Source organism: Vicugna pacos, chromosome 10, assembly GCF_048564905.1.
Source record: "Vicugna pacos chromosome 10, VicPac4, whole genome shotgun sequence".
In the NCBI taxonomy this organism is placed as follows: Eukaryota; Metazoa; Chordata; class Mammalia; order Artiodactyla; family Camelidae; genus Vicugna; species Vicugna pacos.
The window spans coordinates 73040224-73058261 of record NC_132996.1 but is presented as its reverse complement, the minus strand read 5'-3'; the positions used below and the strand labels follow the sequence as shown (position 1 = coordinate 73058261).

Sequence of the window (18038 nt, the reverse complement as noted above, 5' to 3'; positions counted from 1 at the left end):
GAGGATGGCCGGCGTGAGCACCGGGGCATGGCGGCTAGGCGGCTCCTCCGCCGGCTGCCCGCGTGTGGCAGGCCAGGCGTTGGCACGGGAGGCCTGGGCGGGACAGGAAGCCAGCCAGGCGTGACTGCGACACTGCCCCAGAGCGCATCGACACCAGCCCGCGTCACCGTCCCCGCTGGGAGGACGCGTCCCTGCTGGGAGGGCCCTGGGACTCCGGTCCCGCCTCCGCAACATGCAGGGGGAGCCTGGGTTTCCTGGGCTTGGGTGTGGCATGCTCTTTGGGGCTCTGTAAGGCAGGTCCCCAGTTTTCAGGTGAAGAACGGGACTTCCAGGCTGGAAGGCACACGGCAGGTTTGGGGGGCTGCGCCATGCCCGGCCTCCTCCCTCGCCTCGCATCTGCTGGCTGGAATTCCATTGCCCCCAGTGCTAGACTCTTGGAGGGAGGTGGTTGGACCCTGCCCCTGCACCGCTCCCTGGCAGGTGTCCATCTCCCTCTCCAGTTTGGTCGACCCAGGAGGGAGGGGTGAGGTGTCTGGATCCAGTCCTGGGGGAGCAGCTGCCCTTTCCCTGACTCTGTTTGTTTCAAAGCTCGGGTTCATGGGCAGGAGGAAGAGGACATGGTCTCAGAGGAGGCCTGAGGCTGCCTGACGGCCACGCCCGCTTCCTGCAGCTGCTGGTTTATTGCCAGGTCCCTGTGCGGAAGCGCGGAAGTGGAGGTGGTAACCGCAGGAGAGGACCACCCTGGTGGGGAGGCGAGAGGTGCCCACAGAGCACTTGCGTGAGCAGGGGTGCTGGGTCCCGGCAGTCAGAGGCTGGGCGCTGGCTCCTCTCTGGCCACCCATCCTCGCCCACCTCCTGGCCCTGCCCACGGGACCTGCCACCTGGTCCTGCACTGCCTGGGCCAGCGCCCTGGGGACCGAGTCCCCCTGAGACTGACCTGTCCTTTTCCCCTTCCCCCCGCTCCTGTGGGGGCCAGCGCGTGGCGGCAGGGAATGAGGGTCAGGTTTATTTCCTGGGGGCCCCACCCGCAGTGTGCCTTGGACCAGGCAGCCCCAGCGGCCCCATGAGCTTGATGAGTCTTTGGGTAGGTGGTCCTGGAAGCCCCTCAGGTCCTGTCTGACAGCTCGCCCGGTCTCATCCAGGGCCAGGATGGACACTGTGGCCAGGAAGGGCTTGTGTCCCCTCTTCACCCCCAAAGCAGGCAGCGGAGCAGGGTGAGGGGCCTGAGGAGACCAAGCTGGGCACCGGAGGCGGGAGGCGGGAGGCCTCCCAGGGCCCCACCTCCCACTCCCACAGGGGCATCAGAGGAAGGGCCAGGCTCTCTGGGGACAGAGGTCACAGGCACGGCAGAGAGAGCTCAGCTCAGACTGGCTGGGCGGGCGTGGACAGCTGGGTGGTGGGGGCCCGGAGGGGCGAGGAGGGCCGGGAAGCGGGGCTAGAGCGTGAAGGCATCAGCAGGCACAGGGGACCCCGCGTGCTCAGCGCTAACCCGCCCAGCGCGTGAGAGACAGGGCAGCCTGGGCCGAGCTGTACCCCTAGAGCCCAGGTCTCCTCCGCAGCCGGCGTGGGTCTTAACAGTATCCCCATTCACAGACGAGAAAAGCGAGCCCAGAGAGGCCTTGCAGCTGGCCGGGGTCCCTGCCATCAGGTTGCCCGTCTCTGGAGCCTGTGTTTGGGGCCCCCGCATCTCAGCGCCTCTCCGGGGACGACGAGCTGCCCCCGGGCCTGGATGGGGAGCCTCCGCCGTCACGGCTCTCCCTGCCCCGCAAGCTCCTGTCAAGAACCCCAAGCAGCTCCCGGCACGGGTAGCTGGGGGTGTGAGCCGAGCAAGGCTGCCGCCTGCCCCTCACTCTGACAGGGACAGCACGGAGAGAGGAAGGGGCCTGCCCAAGGCCACACAGCCGGGCTGCGAAGGTGGGGAGGACGCAGGCTCAGGAGCTGCCCCCGCCCCGCCCGCAGCCCACGCACCAGGAGACCCGGGTCGCCGGGCGGGCGCTGACCTGGACCCAGAGGGCAGAGCTCATTCTCCCCGCCCAAGAGCAGGTTCCGGCCGAGTTTCCGGGGGTCAGCCTTCTGCGGGGTGGAGGAGGGTGGACATAGTGAGAAGCGGCGACGCAGAAAGGCCTCCTCCTTCATGGCGTGGGCGCCGGGGGGCTTCTGGAAGGAAGGAGGGAGAGCAGGTGGTCACGCCTCACATTGAGACCGTGGCAGCCCAGGGGCCTGGATGCCAGAGGCGTCCTCCACCCACCCCGGCAAGGGGACCAGAGACACTTTGGAAAGCCAGGACCGAGCGGCAGGGGCCACCCTGTCTTACAGTCAGGTTCCGACTCGGGGGACGTCTCAGAAGCCGGATGAGGCGGGCCCCAGCGGCCTGTAGGCTAGCAGTGGGTGGTCAGCCCAGAGAAGGCTGCATGGTCAACCTCAGGCTTTCCAGGGCCCATGTCAGAAGCCAAGCCCAGACTAGGTGCAGCAGACGCCCACCCCCAGGTCCGGGGCTGAATTGGCTCCGTAGGACCCTGGCCACACTGAGTGGGCCGCTGACCTGTGCCGGGCCACCAGACTTCCCCTCCCTGGTGATGGAGCTGGTACACAGAGGGGAGGGGCCAGGAGCTGCCCAGAGGGAGGGGACGCAGGCAGGCGAGATAGGGGCCCAGAGTGCCAGCGGGCAGCTGGCAAGGGACCGCGGCTGTCCCTGAACCCGGCCTGCCCACCCGCCTAAGGACGCCGCCAGACCCTCCCCTCCCGCCACCCTCCTTCCGTCTACTCCCTCCTGGGCTCCAGCTCCGCGGCTGGGTTTCTGATACCTGCACCCAGGCGCCTGAATGTGGAAGGCAAGGTGCGCCCGAGTTCACGCGCAGCCCGACGTCACCTCCCTGAGTAAGCACCCTTCCAGCTTGACAGCACCGCCCCAACTGCCCAAACCAGTGCCCGGGGCCCAGCGGGCAGTCAGTCCTCCCAGCCACCTGCGAGCCCGCCCAGGCCTTGCCAGTGCCCAGGTCTGCCCGGCGGAGGGAAGGCAGCTTCCTCTCTCTCCCGCCCCCTCACCGCCCTGCCCTGAGCAGGGCTGGGCCAGCAGTTGACAGTACCATGCCACCGACGTCAGCCCGTTTTACAGACGAGAAAATCGGGGCTTCAGGAGCTGAAGGCCTAGCACCGTGGTGGTGGCCTGGTAGGTGTGGCAGGGCAGGGGCTCCAGCTCCGAGCCCTGGGCTCTGTCCACCCCCCGAGGACGTGTTCCATAAAGGCCGACTGCTTCTCCAGGCCCAGGGCTACTGCCTGTCGCCGCCCTGGGTGGGCCGATGGCTGCCCGCCAAGCCCAGGACAAAGGCCCCACTTTCTCCCCTGGCCCTCAGTCTTCCTGGCGGGGGGGCAGCAGACACAGAGCCTTTCCTGCTGTGACAGGTGGGCGAGTGGGCCCAGGCGGGGCTTCAGGAGGGGGCAGGGTGGCCCAGGGTGTCGGTGGCTGGGGCCACCAGAGAGCCCCAGAGGCTCCTCTGGGCTCCCTGCCCAGGGGTCACAGTGAGGGGGCTCCAAGCCTCCAGCCCCACCTTCCTAGTCACGACCCTGTCACCCGGCTAAGCGGGCTGCCTTCGCCACTTTCCAGTTGGGGCAACTGGTTTCAGAGAGGTTGGGATTTGGGGCCCAGGTCACACAGCTGGTAAAGGGCAATGCTGGTGCTCGATGTAAGTCAGACTGATTCTCAAACCAGGCTCCGGAGCACTGTCTCTCACCAGCTCAGCTTGGCTTCTAACAAAGCTGCTACCAGGGAGCAGAGGCCGGGTGTCTGGGAGCCCAGCCCCTGCCTATCCGAGACCCAGGGGACTCTCCCTGCCTGTCCAGGTGTGTCCCAGGCCTCTCACTCATCCACTGAGGTCTTCCGAGCACCCAGCTGGCAGCCAAGGTGAGTCGGACGTGGTCCTGCCCTGGGGGTCCCCAGAGAGAGTGAGGGATGGCACAGGTAGGCCGCCCTCACCCGGGGCCTCCTGCCTCTCCGCGGTTGAGTCTTGCAGCCTTGGGGCAGGTCGAGGGGCCCCTGCCCACACAGCTTAGCTCCCCCATCTGGCCGTCTTCCTGGCTCCCCTAGGGCAGGGTGGGGAGGGCACGGAGACCACTGGCTGCCTTTCTTCTCAGGTCCCATTGCATGCCTTCCCCCAGCACTGCTAGCAACCAGCAGGACTCGTTAGTCTGTGAGCTCCACCCTCTGCTCACCGGTACCATCTTCCCTTCTTACCTTTCCTCCCTCCCTCCCTCCTTCCATCCATCCATCCACCCACCCATCTTCCCACCTGACTACCTGTCCATCCACCTAACCTCCTGGCCATCCAAACATCCAGTCATTTATCCATCCATCCATCCATCTATCCATCCATCCAGCCAGCCAGCCAGCCAGCCAGCCCCTCCTCCCTCCCTCCTCCGTGAACCTCTCTAGACAGTCAGCTGAGCAGGCCGATTTCCCTTCCCCTTCCCTCCTCTGCCCAACAGTCAGACACATTAGAGGTGACCTTCAAATGGCTGCACTGCTAGTCCGGACAGACACCCATCAGTCTGGGCGCAGTGCAGGCGTGCACAGGTGGGTGCCCCCTCTGTATCCTGACACCCCCAGACCCGAGCGTGGGCCCCTGTAAGCCCCCCTCTGACCCGCTCAGACAGTGAGGGCGGTTCCTTCTCTCCAACAGGGCTTTGGGGTCTACATCCCCCCGTGGTCTTCCCAGTGTCCACCCCTGGCTGCCAATTACAATCTCGGTTCGGGTCAAGGAGGGAGACGCTGTTGTGTTCATTTCAAAGGTGAATCCAGATCCCTCGCCCCAGAGCTCCTTGCTGCGTTTAGAGCACAGCCTGGCCTCAGTCTCGTCCCTGTTTGCCAGGTGGTCCAGGACCCCTGCCTGCTCCTCCCACCTTGTCCCCTGCCTCGATCGCTCACCTGCTCTGCCACACTGGTCCTCTTTATGCTCCTGAACATGCGAGCCTATGCCCCTGGGGCCTCTGCTCTGGCCTCCCCCCGCTAGGCCCTCGCCCACATCTCCACGAGGCCGCATCCTTCTCGAATTCCACCCTCAGCTCGAAGGTCATTTCCCAGAAGGCTGCCCCGCTCTGCCTCCCACAAGGCGACTTCTCTGCGGAAACTTCCAAGTTCCCAGGGCACTGGCTCTTGCATTCCTTCCGTGTTAACTCGCTTCCCCCACAGAATGCAAGTTCCAGGGGAGGGGACAGTGCTGTTTGTCCCTGTTGCTGTGTCTCCCCAGGGCCAGCATGCCTGCCAGTCAGCTCCAGGGCTTGGGAGCCCCAGAGGCCCCTGTGGTGAATGAAGGCAGCAGAGCAAACACCCCTGGGCCTCGTTCCTCCTTATTTCCAGGTCAGGGGAGGAACCTCAGAGAGGTGGCTGGGGTCAGTTTGGGAGCCGATTTCCATGGTAACCATGGTGAGGTCCCCGTCCCAGGCCTCCCGCCACGCCTGCTACAGCTGAGCATAGAGGCCCTGCCCTCTGGGTGCTGGCCGGAGGCAGGAGGAGTCAGGCACCCGGAGGGTCTGCAGACCCTTGGAGGCTCCGAGCTGGAAGGACTGTCCACCTGACGCTGGGCTGACCGCCCAGCTTACCGTTCTCCTCCTCCCAGGGAGCGTGGAGGGCCCTCAGGCGCAGGGAATGCAGGCCCCCGTGGGAGCCAGTCCCTCAGGGCGGGAGGGTAGAGGGAGGGAAGGAAGGGTGGATGAGGAAACAGACTCCCAGGCTGAGCCGCAGCAACAAGGGACCACGCCCAGGGTCGGCAGCTCTGCCGCTGTGACGCATGGCCTGCTGGGAAGCTCCCTGGTCCAGGCCCCAGCTGCCCGAGGGCTCGGGGTGCACTGTCTCTGGGCCCAGCCCTGGGGCCCTTGGAGCCTGGACTCCGCCTGCCTGAGCCTCCCAGTGCAGTGTGCCTCGCCCTCATTGGCCTCCCTGAGCTCTGCTGGCTGGCCCGGCCCCACAACAGTAGCGCCCCTCCCGTTACCCTGGTTACTGGGATGGATGCTCATCTGCACTCAGCTGGCCCTCAGCCTACAGTTGCCCAAATCCTTTTCCTGTGGCTGTAAATGAGGCCTGCTCCACTTTCAGCTGTGGCTTCACCTGGTCCTTACCATGAAGTCCAGGTGTCCAAGGGGACACTGTGGGGCCTGGAGGAAGGAATGGGGGCACCTCCCCACGGTGAGACAGTCCTGGCACAGCACGAGTGTCAGGGCCTGGGGGGCCCTGACATCAGGGTGTGGGAGCCTTGAGCATTTCTGCAAGAGAGGGGCCCCTAAGTAGGGGGTCATACTGGAGGCCAGGAAGCAGAAGAGAGGGCAGTGGGAGGGGCCTGCTGGGTGGGGGTCACCTGGTATGTGTGCTGGCACTGAGCAGCCCTAGCCGAGCCTTGGGGGAGGGGTTTGCAGGCCCCAGCTCAGATCCAAGGCCAAACCAGCCTGAGGGCTGGGAAGGGTGGCTGACTCGCAAGGACTAGGGTGCAGGTGTGGCCGGCTTCCTCAGGAAGGCTCAGCGCTCCTGGGGGCTCAGGAAACTCCTGCGTCTGCCTCTGCCTCTGGGGCAGGCAGTGTGACACCGCTGAGCACCCCCAGCAAGCAGGAATCCCAGCCCTGGGGTCCACGTGCCCCTGCGAACAGAGCCCCCAAGGCAGGGGCCTTGGGGGATGCCAGGTTCTGTCCTCTGAGCAGCTGGGGACCACTCTTCCCCGTCAAGGGCACGTGGCCAGCCAGGCCCTGTCCTGGGCCTGTGAAGGGTCAAGGTGAGACAGTGCTGTCCTCCTACCCCTCCTCCTCCTCCCGGCCGGTCCCCTGAGTGGACCCTGACCTTGGCCTACCCTGTGGCTGCCTCTTTCAGTCATCACCCGGGAACAGCACAGCCCGGCTGATTCCCCCACTGTCCGAACCCCTGCGTACCCACGAGGCCCGGCACCAGTAGGGGCAGGGCCGGTACCGCATTTCCAGAACGAATGAGCTCACAATGGCAAGGGGGCGCGAGGGGAGCTGGAGCTGCTGCGGGTCAGGGAGAAGGCCTGGAGACCCAGGGGAAGTGGGGCAGGGGCCCTTCCTGCAGCCCTCCTCTGGGCAAGGCGGTGGCTGTCCAGGAGGCCGGGGGGCAGACCCACCTCCCTGGCGTTCTCTGAGTCCCAGCACCCTCCTCACAGCCGCTCCAGACTCCTATGCCCCGCCTGCACCCCAGGGATGCCGAGCACCACGGGGTCCTCATGTGGAAAGGTCACTGCTAGCAGCCATCAGGGTCATGGAGACACACCCATGGGTGGTTTCTGGGTGCAGCCCTGCCTGGCAGCAGGGGCTGGACAAGCTGACCTTCGGGTTCTACCCATGCCCAGAAGCCTTCCTGTTAACTGCAGGTGCCTCCTGGTCCCCTTCCTCCTGCCCTGCTGAGGTGCCCGGGCCACGTGGGAGGTGACGGGGGACAGCTGGCTCCCAGATTGCTCCCCCCTCCCCGCGTGGGCTGAGCAGGCTCCTGGGCTTCCGTTTCCCATCTGGGGCATGAAAGCCCCCGACGCTGCGGGGCGAAGGGTCCCACGCGGCGCTGACCCAGAGCAGATACAGACTCTGCCCGACCCGGGCCAGCCCTGTGTCCCTGAGCATGAGCACCTCGCGGGTGACAAGCTCTCTGATCTCGAGTCAAGGTCGACTGGCCAACAGCAAGGCCTGGGGAGTGGGCACAGAGTCCAGCCCGCCCCACCCCCACTGGAAGCTGCCTTCCGAGCAGTTATTTCCCTCAAACACTGTCCCCTCCCTCCGCCCACAGACACCCACCTTTGGGCCAGAACAATGGGATCCTTGTAAAGAAAGGTCACTGGTGCCTTATCGGGCGGGACAGGCAGGATGCTCGGCCCCTACCCGGGGACCGGAATCCGCCGGGCCCCCGCTCTCGGTGGGAAGGGCCGGGGCTCCGAGGAGGACTCCGACAGAATGGCGGACTCGCTGCACATCCCACCTGCAGGCCCGGAAGTGGAGGGGACGGTTCTGACCACGGTTTCCCCGGTCACCCCGCAGAGGACCGGGGACCACGCGGAGCCGGGGAAAAGGTCCGGCCCTGCCTCTAATGGCTGTGTGGCCTCAGCTGGCCACGTTTGTCTCTAAGCCCCTATTTGTAAAGGGTGGGGGTTGCTCTGAGTGGGAATGGCCAAGTCCCCTGCAGACGCTGAGACGGCGAACCCAGTGTGAGCCTGGTCACCCCCGGTGCCCACGGCTGCCTGGCTGGCTTTCTCGTCAGCGGCCCAGCAGCACAGCTGGCCCAGCCGTGCTGGAGGCAAGGAGGGCGAGGGCTCTGGGGCGGGGCAGACGTGGCTCGGGCCGCCCAGGGCTTGTCGTTAACTGATGGGCGGCAGAAGCCGACATCTGGGGTCCAGCTGCCGCCACCAGCTACCTGCACTCACTAAATGGAGCTGTAAAAAGTGAGGGGAAGACGCTCCGGAATCCCAGATAAGCTCAGGACGAAGCAGTGTGAGCCACCTGCCTGGCCCCCTGCCTGCGCCCGATGGAGAGGTCAGCAGATCCCAGGGAAGGCCAGCAGCCACCATGTCAACACCGTACATTCGCATTCCAGACCCTCGCTAAGGTCCCAAGGCTAGTGACCGCTGACAGGACCCTCACGAGGGTCCAAAAACATGTCCTGGCTGCTGTCCCCCAGCTGGACTGGCCACCTGGGGCCGAACGGGGCAGTCCAGAGCACCCTGGTGTGCGGACACGTCCCTGACACGCCCAGACGGGTGTTCAGCACCTTGGACGTGGGGCCCTCCCCGTCCCTCTGCTGTGCTGACGGCCCCGGAGCTCCCCAGCCCTCTCACACATATTATCCCATTCGATGAGATTCCTAGGACACCCGGGAGCAGATCTCATCATCCCGTTTCACAGGTGCAGAAGCCGAGGCCCCAGGAAAGGAAGAGACCCCCCTAAGGTCTGGTGGCTCGAGCCGCACCTGGGTCCCACGAGGAGGCGTGGCTTCAAGGCCCCAGGCGTCTCTGCACCTTGCAGATGGCTGGGAGCACGGATAGCAAGGACGGCGGAGGTCAGGATCCCGGGAGGGCGGGTGGGACCTGGGCCATCTCCAGAGGGACGTTTCCCAGACAGGCCGCCTCGGAGTGGCGCAGCCCTGGGGAGCGCGGCAGGAAGCGGCCTGCCCTGCTCGAGGCCTGGCGTCTGCCCGAGGCCTGCCTGGGTGTTCTCGGCTGACTCAGCCCAGCCACGTGGCTGTGGGTAGAGCCGCCCCCTGGCACCCGCCCACCGGGCCTCCTGACCGACACACCTGGCCAGCTGCACATGCAGGACCACGACGGGCCGGCCTGGGCACCGCCCACCCACCCCACTGCTGCCGCAGACCCTCCCGCCCCGTTCTAGGAAGCCTCAGCCACTGTGGCCTGATCGGATGTGGTCCCCGCTGTAGGCCTGACCCCACCCCATCCTTCCGACCCACACTCTGCCCACCCACCCCATCCCAACTGAAAGGGGACTTTGATTTTCGGATGCAAACTGCATCCTGAGGGCCGTGCAGCCAGGCAGGGGTGCAGTGCAGTGGGGAGGGCGACGGGGAGGTGGAGTCAGGAGCCCACCGGGAGACAGGCCTGCCGATGGTCAGCCCCTGCTCACTCTCGGGCCCAGCATCTGAACTGGGGAGGCGGATTTGGGCCTTCGAGCGTCCTCACGCGGGCTTCACTGCCCATGCCGTGGGGCTGACTGCTGACTTGAAGTCCTCAGCACGGTGGGAGGTCTCTCCCAGGGGTGCTGATGTCTCCCAGACTCCCCTGCTGGGGCTCCTGTGCCCCCTCCCCCAGGGAGACGCCCCCCAGGCCGCCGCCTGCCTGGGAGTGGGGACTGGCGGACAGCGGCCAGGCTGCCGCAGGGGGCGCTCGGCCACGGCTGCCAATCTTCCCCGGTTGCTGGGCTCAGCCTGAAGCATGGGCAGGAAGCTCTGAGAAGAAAAGAACAAAGCGGGCCAGGGGCTGCTGTGGCCTAAATTCACCTCCGTCTCAGTCCTCCCAGCAGCAGGGAGGCCGGGCAAGGGTGGTGGGTCACCGCTGACCGTGAGGGGAGCCTGGGGACTCGAGCGAGCCTGCACTTTCCCCCAGACCTCTCCAGCCTCAGCCTCTCCCCTTGCCCACCTCCGTGGGACCTCCTGCTCTGGGGTGGGCTCTGAGTGGGCCTGAAGACTAGGCAGGTAGGAGCTTCAGCCCCTGGAGGAGCACACGGCCATCTTCAGCAAACAGAAGGAACCAAGGCCAGGAGGGCTGCCACAGGTGGGCGGGGCCAGGGGCTGGGGGTCCTGGGCGAACACCAGTCCTTGGCTGTGCAGTGCGGGAGTGGGCACCAGCAGGGACCCACCTGGAAGCACCTCTGCCAGCGATCTATGTCTGCAGGGGAGAATCTGGTCCAGGTTCCCTGAACAGCAGCCACCACCTTGGACTGTATTAACAGAGGCTGAGCCTCAGAAAAAGGGAGGGGATGATTCAGGTGGGCCCTCCCTGGTCGGACTGCTAGGTTCTTCTGTGTGCGTCTCAGGGAGGAGTGGCCCACAGGAACGCCCTGTGAAGGCCAGGGCGGTGAGCTCTCCCCTCGTCCTTCAGGGGATTGACAGCGTGAGCTCCAGGCAGGGTGGGGAAGGGGAGGCGTGGCGCTCGCAGCCCAGGAAAAGGCAGAGCACACACTGAAGGGGGTGGGCTCCTCAAAGCACCTGGAAGCTTCCAAGGGGACACAGTGGTGTGGCATCCCCGTAAGAGGAGAGGGGATGTCCCTGACCCTCGCAGGCAGGTCTCCCACAGAGATCACGGCGTGGGGTCCAGGGCTATGGGTGCAGCAAAGGCTCCCTCTCCCCCCACCCTTTGCTCATGCCTCTGCCCATGCCCCTGCCCTGATGGGTCCCTGGACTGGGGCCCCAGCTGAGCTGGAATTGGGTCGGGTATCCCCAGGACCTGTAATCCAGCACCTTGGCCACATCTGAGCGGGCATCACCTGCAGGGAAGTGGGGCCTGCCCGGTCTACAGGCCAAGAAGGCTGAAGCACAGTGCGGCTGGGGCGTCACATGCACACAAGGAGCTCAGCCTCACTGGGAGGGGCGCAGCCTCTACCTCCGACCTCCCACCCCAGCCCGGCTGACCCGAGCTGGTTCTGTGTGCAGTACGAATCCTTCCTTTCGCCAAGAAAAGGCAGCCCTCACTCACGTGGCACCTTCACGGGCTCTCTGGTGGGCCGTCTTAAATGCCAGCCAGTCTGGCCCTGGGCTGCTCACCGCTGGGTGGGGGGCACATGTTGGCACGCTCTGGGGAGAGGAGGCTCTGATCTCGCAGGACCACTCTCAACAGAGCCCGGTCCTGCACTCCTGGGTGTGTGGGGTCCATGGAAGCCCGATGCCGTTTTCCAGCTGGACTGTGCCCGAGGCTGGCTCTGGGACACAACTGAGCATAACTGCCACACAAGGTCCACCAGCTCAGCCTGGCCTCGGGGTCCTCTCCAACCAGAGAGAGGGGCACTGAGGACACAGCAAGCGTGGACCCCTGAGGACGGGCAGTGTCCTTCCACGCACCCAGCTGCACGGCACCAAGCCAGCGACTGGGGGCCTGGCTGGGGCGTCCCGGTTCCCCTAACCCTTGGACTTGCAGCACCCCACGACTGGCTGTGGGTACTCGTTTCTGAGACCAAGGTCACAAGAGGAGCACCTGTGTGATGGTCAATTTATGGGGCCACAGGAATCCCAGACATTTGGCCAGACATGATTCTGGGTGCATCTGGAAGGGCGTTTCTGGATGAGAGTAACATCTGAATCAGTCCGCTCAGTAACAGCGATCTTGCTCCCCAGTGGGTGGGCCTCGCCCAATCAGGTGAAGGATGGGCCGAACAGCTCAGAAGGCTGACCCTCCTCGAGTGAGAGGGAATTTCTCCTGCCTGATGCCTTCAGACTGGGGCATTAGATTTTCTTCTGCCTTCTGACCCAAACTGAAACATCTGCTACTTCCCTGGGTCTCAAGCCTGCTGGCTTTCTGAGTGGGACTCAACCACCGGCTGTCCTGGGTCTCCAGCTTGCTGACGCACCTGCAGATCTTCCTACTGCTCAGCCTCCGTGATGGTGTGAGCTGACTTCTTATAAGTCTCTCTCTCTCTACGCATATGTGTTTATGCATATATGTGTGTTGTACACAGGTACACATGCAGCAGGAACCTGACCAACACACCTGGACGGAGGCTGTTCCCTGTTCGTGCCGCGATCACTGACGAGGGCCCGGGGGCTGTGATGAGGGCACAGGTGTCACAGGCAGCCCCAGCCACTCCCCTCTCTGTGCCTCGGCTTCCTCGCCTGTAACAGGCTGATGATGGTGCCCCTCGCAGGGGTTATGGTGGAGACCGAGTGAGACAAGGCTCTGGAGGGCTGAGAACAGTGGCAGGTGTGTTGATCACCAACAAATGTGAGCTGTTACTGTTCACAGCACAGAGCTCTGAAGAGAGAGGCCTGACGCCGGGAATGCAGTGATGCCGGGGCCCCAGACCCGGTACCAGGCCAGGAGGAAACGGCACAATCCCCTTTCCAGGAGCCATCCACTGGGAAACCAAAACTGTCTGGCGGAATGAGGCTGAGGGGCTCCAGACAGAGCTGGGAAGACCAAAGGGACTGCAAACATCACCCCTCGGGGCCATGGAACAGAAACTCGGACGTCAGACGTGCCATGTGGGCTGCGGCTGGCACCGCAGCTGGTTTGCTCCATGGCTGGGGGTCCGGGCTGGTGGACGTCCTGCAGTAATTATGCTCCAGTGACATCCCAGAACCAGCCTCGGCCACACGGCAGGTGGGAAATATCTCGCAGGACGACATGTGGGAACACTGGGCATGGGAGCTCCGCGGACCCCTTTCCCGGCTCCACCTGGCACGTGCTGCCCCCTTTCGTTTGGTGTTGACATTGCACCCCCCCAGGGCTGAAATGGAGAAGTGTGATCGCAGGTCTGGGTTAAAATAACTAAACTTACGCCAAGAACCAACTATTTAAAAGACACACTATAGAAGCCACATATCCCAGGGCCACCCGCTTAACCTACAATTCTGCTGCTTCCTCCTTAATGCCCAGCTGGCTTCAGACTCCACAAAACCCCTCCCTTGCCTCATCTGGGTCCGGGTGAAGCCGCCTTTCTCAACTGCCCCCACACTACAGGAATCTCTCCTCTGCAGGGACCGAGGCTCCAGATCTGGGGCTGGAGCACCGACTCTATCCAGGACGCAGCCAAGGACTGGCCTGGGAGCCGCCCCCTCTGCTCCTCGAGGCTGGAGGGGGAAACAGAGCCTCGCTGGGAATGGCCGGTCTCTCGGGACCACTCAGCCTTCAGATGGGCGAGTTTCCCTGCCCCTTGGAGCCACAGAGGACTCACAGAGTGGGAGAACGCTGCCTGAGTCCGATGCTCAGGGGGCGGGTGGGACATGACTCTCAGACTCAAGCACTGGACGGTGAAACCTCAGGCGTCCTGCCCCCACCTGCGAATGGCTGGCACGTGGCTTCCCTTAAAAGAATCTGCACCGGCTGGGGGACATGGGCCCCTGACACCCAAGCACCGAGCACTGGCCCAGCCCCTCGGCGCCCTCACAGCAGGGCTTCCAGGAGCCCTGGCGCTCATTCTTACATGGCACGGGGGGCAGGGCTCACCGGGGCTTCGTCACAACTTGAGTGCACGGAGGGGGCCTGGCTTCATGGATGTCCGGGGTGAATACACCCTGCAGGTATAAACTGAAAACTCCCCATTCTGACACAGAAGCAGCTCCCACCAGTGTGCATCCACTCCTGAATCACGTCCTTTTGGGCACCCGATACCAAAGGAGTTGGGTGGGGGGCGGCGGGCACCACGCCCCACCCCCCACCCCGTCCAGGGTCTGAGAGGATCCTGGGTCTTAGAAGCAAAAAAGACCTCAGGCGTTCAAGCGCTCCATTTCCCCGCCCTCTCTCCCTTTCACAGATGCAGTCACTGAGGCCCGGAGAGTGAGCTGAACTGCCCAGGGCCACGTGGCTGGTTGGTGCCAATTCCGACTCCCAGCTCACCCAGGTCAGCCGCTGCCCACTGCCTCCTTGCCGCAGCCCCGGCCTTCTGGGCCCCGCAGCCTGCAAGACCCCGGGACCCCTCTGGGTGGATGGGCCGCCCTCCTGGCCCCCAGGTCCTGTGCTCCCACCACGCCTCCTGCAGCCTGATCCCTTGAGCACCCACTGTGTGCCATCCCACTGCCCTCGCCCTCCTGCAGGGGGCAGGTTTTACTCATCAGGTGGAGGCGGTCTGCCCTTCTCCTGCCTGGAGCCAATGGGGTCTTCTCGCATGGTTCCCAGTTCCCCTGAAGCCTCCAGGTCGAGGCCTTATTCACCACTGACTGGCCAAGCAGGCAGCTGCTGGGGCGGGAATGGGAACTCTGCCTTCCGGGCCCTTCTGGGATAGCCAACCAGCAGCCCCCACTGCCCCCAAGTCAGGCTGTGGGCGGCCCAGTCACAGCCCCTACCTGCCCCTCCCCAGTGGCTTCTGGGGAAACCGGTTCTGTCACCAGTCATGCGTCGGAGAAAGTGGCCCTGCCGGTCGGTCGGGTGGGACCAGGCTGGTGCTGGGAGGAGTGCCCCCTGCCTGTCCTGCCGCGGTAAGGACAGTCCAGAAAGGTGACCTGACAGCTCAGGGATGTGGTCCCCGAGCCTCCAGCCCCTCTGCTCTCTGGACTGCCCAGCCCGCCATCCCAGCCCCAAGCAAATCCCCCTGGAGGGCGACCGGCTTCCTGGTGCGAAAGTCAGTGTGACATCAGCCTAAGCCATGAGACATGGGGGCCCCACCAAGGGCCCCCAAAGAGACTAAAACAGAAATGAGCAGGAAATGCAAACACATGTTGACAAGCAACGTGCACGCGCGTTCCCGACAGCCCAGAAGCAGAAGCGGCCCAGACAAGCAGCGGCCGAGCAGTGGATAAGCAGCCCGCGGTCCGTCCGCACAGCGGAGTACCACCCGACTTGAAGAGGGGTCAGTCCTGAGCCGCACCACCACCAGGAACCGTCTAGAAGGCACCATGCAGAAACAGTGACGGACGCTGTTTCTTTAAAAAAAAAAAAGAATTTTCATGACATCGTATTCCCACTGATCACAACCACAGCGGCCAGCGACCCTGCCAGACTCCGGCCAATCTTGAGTTCCACGGCAAGGACCCACAGCCCTCTTAATGGGAGCGCGGTCAGCACGCCCACCCATTCTACGGGCACCAAATGGCAGTGCCCAGCCAAGTCCCACCACCACGGTTGTCCAGTGGAGGCACTGAGGTGGAGAAGGGCCCAGAGACCCCACAGCCCTGGGTCCCCGAGGTCAGGTCCTCCCCAGCTCCATCAGGGCTGAGACACAGCCCCCGGGGAGGGGTGAGAGGCGGGGCTTGTGCTCCAAGTTCTGAACCTGGGCCTGTCCCTGGCACACTGGTCACACCATGAAATGACAAGTCCCAAGGCACGAAGGTGCCGTGTGAACAGAAGGTGACAGCTAAAAATGAGACCAAGAGTGACGGGGATGCAGCGACCATGTGGAGGCCGGCCCTGCGTCACAATGTGTCCCTCTGGGTTGGGATGAGCTTTACAGACACCTGCCTGCCAGGCCGGGTCCAGACAGCCCGCTGCCCCTGCGTCTCCGCCTGCCGTCGGGGACGCCCCAGGGAACCCAGCCTGCCAGTCAAACGCTCTCTCCGCCCATCCCTCATTCACCCTAAAATGCTTCCTCTTGGTTTCGAGGGACAGCCCCAGCCCAGCCCCCGAGGGCGGTGCCCAAGGGAGCTCCCCAGCCCCACAAGGGGGTCACTCTGGGGCATAAGAGGGGCCCACATGCAGAGACCACAGGGCCGCCCCGTCCAGGCTGTCCCTCCAACTGGGGCAGGAGGTTTGACATCACTACCCCCCGAGTGGAGGCCAGTGCCCGGTGACTTCACCCGGCAGGACCTGGCCCCAGGAGACAGAAGGCCTCAGCTCCCTCCCCCTCTGGAGGTGAGAAGTCACGTCACCTGCTGGCTGGAGAGGCGGCTGATGAGGGAGGGCTTCACCGGTCCCGAGGCTTCTTGGAAAGAACTAACAAGAGGGGCTGGGTCGGTGTCCCCGGGCGGCCGCAGCAGGGGACCGCACGCTGGGGGTTTAAACAGCAGAGACAGATGGTCCTGGGGTTCTGGGGGCCAGAGTCCGGAACCAAGGAGAGGCAGGGCCGCCCCTCCGGAGGCTCTGGGGGAGGAGCCTTCCTGCTCTCCCAGCTTCTGGGGGCTCCAGGCGTTTTGACTTAGAGAAGCCGCCCTCCCACCTCTGCCTCCGTCTTCACATGCCCCCAGCCAAGTGTTCGTGTCTCAGGCCTCCCTCTCCTCTCCCGTCTCTCTGAAATCACTGATTTAGGGCCCGTCAGATAACCCCGGATGACCTCAACCAAGACCCTTTGCTTAGTCACACCTGCAAGTCCCCAGTTCCAAGTAAGGTCACATTCACGGGTTTGGGGTCTAGACCGAGACACCTTTTAGGGGTCACCATTCAACACACCACGGAGTTTCTGGGGCGCCCGGCTCAGCCCCGCCGAGAGCTTTGGGGTGGGGTGAGGGGGGACCGCCACGTTGCAGCCACCACGGGAAGGTAACACAGCAGTCCCCTTGGCCTGCAGGAGCCCCAGTGGCCCCCAGCCCCTGCTTGCACCTGAGCAGGCCCCTTCTCACCTGGGCCAGGCTGACACCAAACAGCGTGCCCCCGTCCCATCACCCTCAGCACGGCCGCCTTTCACTCCGTTACCCCTTTGATTAAGCCCAGGCCCCTGACGCAGCCTCAGCCCCTCCCACCCTGGCCCCTCCACCTCGGGGTCCCCAGAGAGCCCTTGGGAGGTGTCAGCTCTTCTGCCCCTTGGCAGCCCCGGCACCAGGTTCCACACGCCAGGCCACTTCATGCCTCCCTGCCTTTGGTCTCCTGGATCCTGGGGCCAGCAGTGCCTCCCTGCTGCCCCACACCCTCCTCCTGGCACCTGGCACTGGCCCCAGCACTCAGCTCAGCGTCACCCCGAGCACTGGATCTTCCAGTGAGCCAGAACTGCCCCCCGCATGCTGGGCCCGGCCATGGCTTCTCTAGAGCTGGGGGGCTCCGATCTGGCTCCAGCCCAGCACTGGCTTGGGACCCTGAGGCTGGGGATGGCCACGTCCTTGCAGCCTGTGCATCCCAGGGTCCTGCCAGGAACAGCAGTGTGCTCTCAGGGGCCAAATTCTCCAGGAGCTATCACAGACTCAAGCCCCAAAACCCCGAACCGACAAGAACCGAGTCATTCAGAGCACCGTGCACATTTCACACGTATGGCCAGCTCGGCGGGGGGGGGGGGGGGGCGCAGCTGACCAGGTCTGGAAGGGACGCAGGCCTGTCAACCTTCTAGGACTGGCGGTGGTCCGTCGTGTGGTTTCCTTATGTTGTTACTGGAGGAAAGTCACACGGCCCAGGGGTGCTCCTGCACCACTCGGGTGGGCTGGGCTGGGCTGTCCAGGGACTCACAGTTAGAGGGCACGCTCTGAACGTGGTCACCAGGTGCAGCTCTACCTGTGAATCGAGGACACGGAGGGGGCACTGCCCACCGCCCCACCTGGGCGGGGCCAGCCCGCGCCCTCGGCCCTGGAGCAGGCGGCCTCAGCCTCTGCAGGGCCCGGGCCAGGAAGGGGAGGACTGCAGGGCATCAGGGGAGGGGGACTGCCTGTTTGCTCATGTGCCCTGTCACCTCTTTCTGCCCCTCCTGTCCCGCCGAGGGGCTGGGAGTTTAGACCCAGCTCAGCTGAGAACAGAGGGGCCTTTGCTCCAGTGCCCCCACACCCGGTGATGAATATAGACCACGCTCCTCAGAGAGGAGACGGGGTGCACACTGGGCAGGTTGAGGCCTGGAGACCAGGCGGGGAATTGGGTCCAGGCCCCAGTTCTGCCCCTGGGATTCCCCTCTGCCCGGCTTCAGTTTTCCCAAAGGCAAAACCAGAGAGACAGACGTGCGGGCTGAGCCCTTCCCCCAGCTCCAAGCGAGAAGAACGATCCGCGGGGTCACAGGAA

General features: G+C 64.5%; 1 protein-coding gene across 7 annotated transcripts in view; it reads right to left on the bottom strand.

Moving 5' to 3' along the window:
- The window catches only part of OSBPL5 (oxysterol binding protein like 5), a 66057-nt gene that overhangs the window by 28844 nt on the left and 19175 nt on the right, over positions 1-18038 (bottom strand). For 4 of the 7 annotated variants that reach the window (XR_012076856.1, XM_072970518.1, XM_072970520.1 and 1 more), the window contains one exon: positions 2001-2157. Coding sequence is in view for 5 of the 7 variants with exons in the window: in XM_072970518.1 (XP_072826619.1) it covers positions 2001-2157 (157 nt within the window). In the remaining 2 variants the exon portion in view is untranslated. Of the gene's footprint in view, positions 1-1968; positions 2158-2804; positions 2824-3086; positions 3213-18038 lie in introns of those variants that run through there. The other 3 variants (XM_072970519.1, XM_072970521.1, XM_072970522.1) reach the window with 3 other exon arrangements.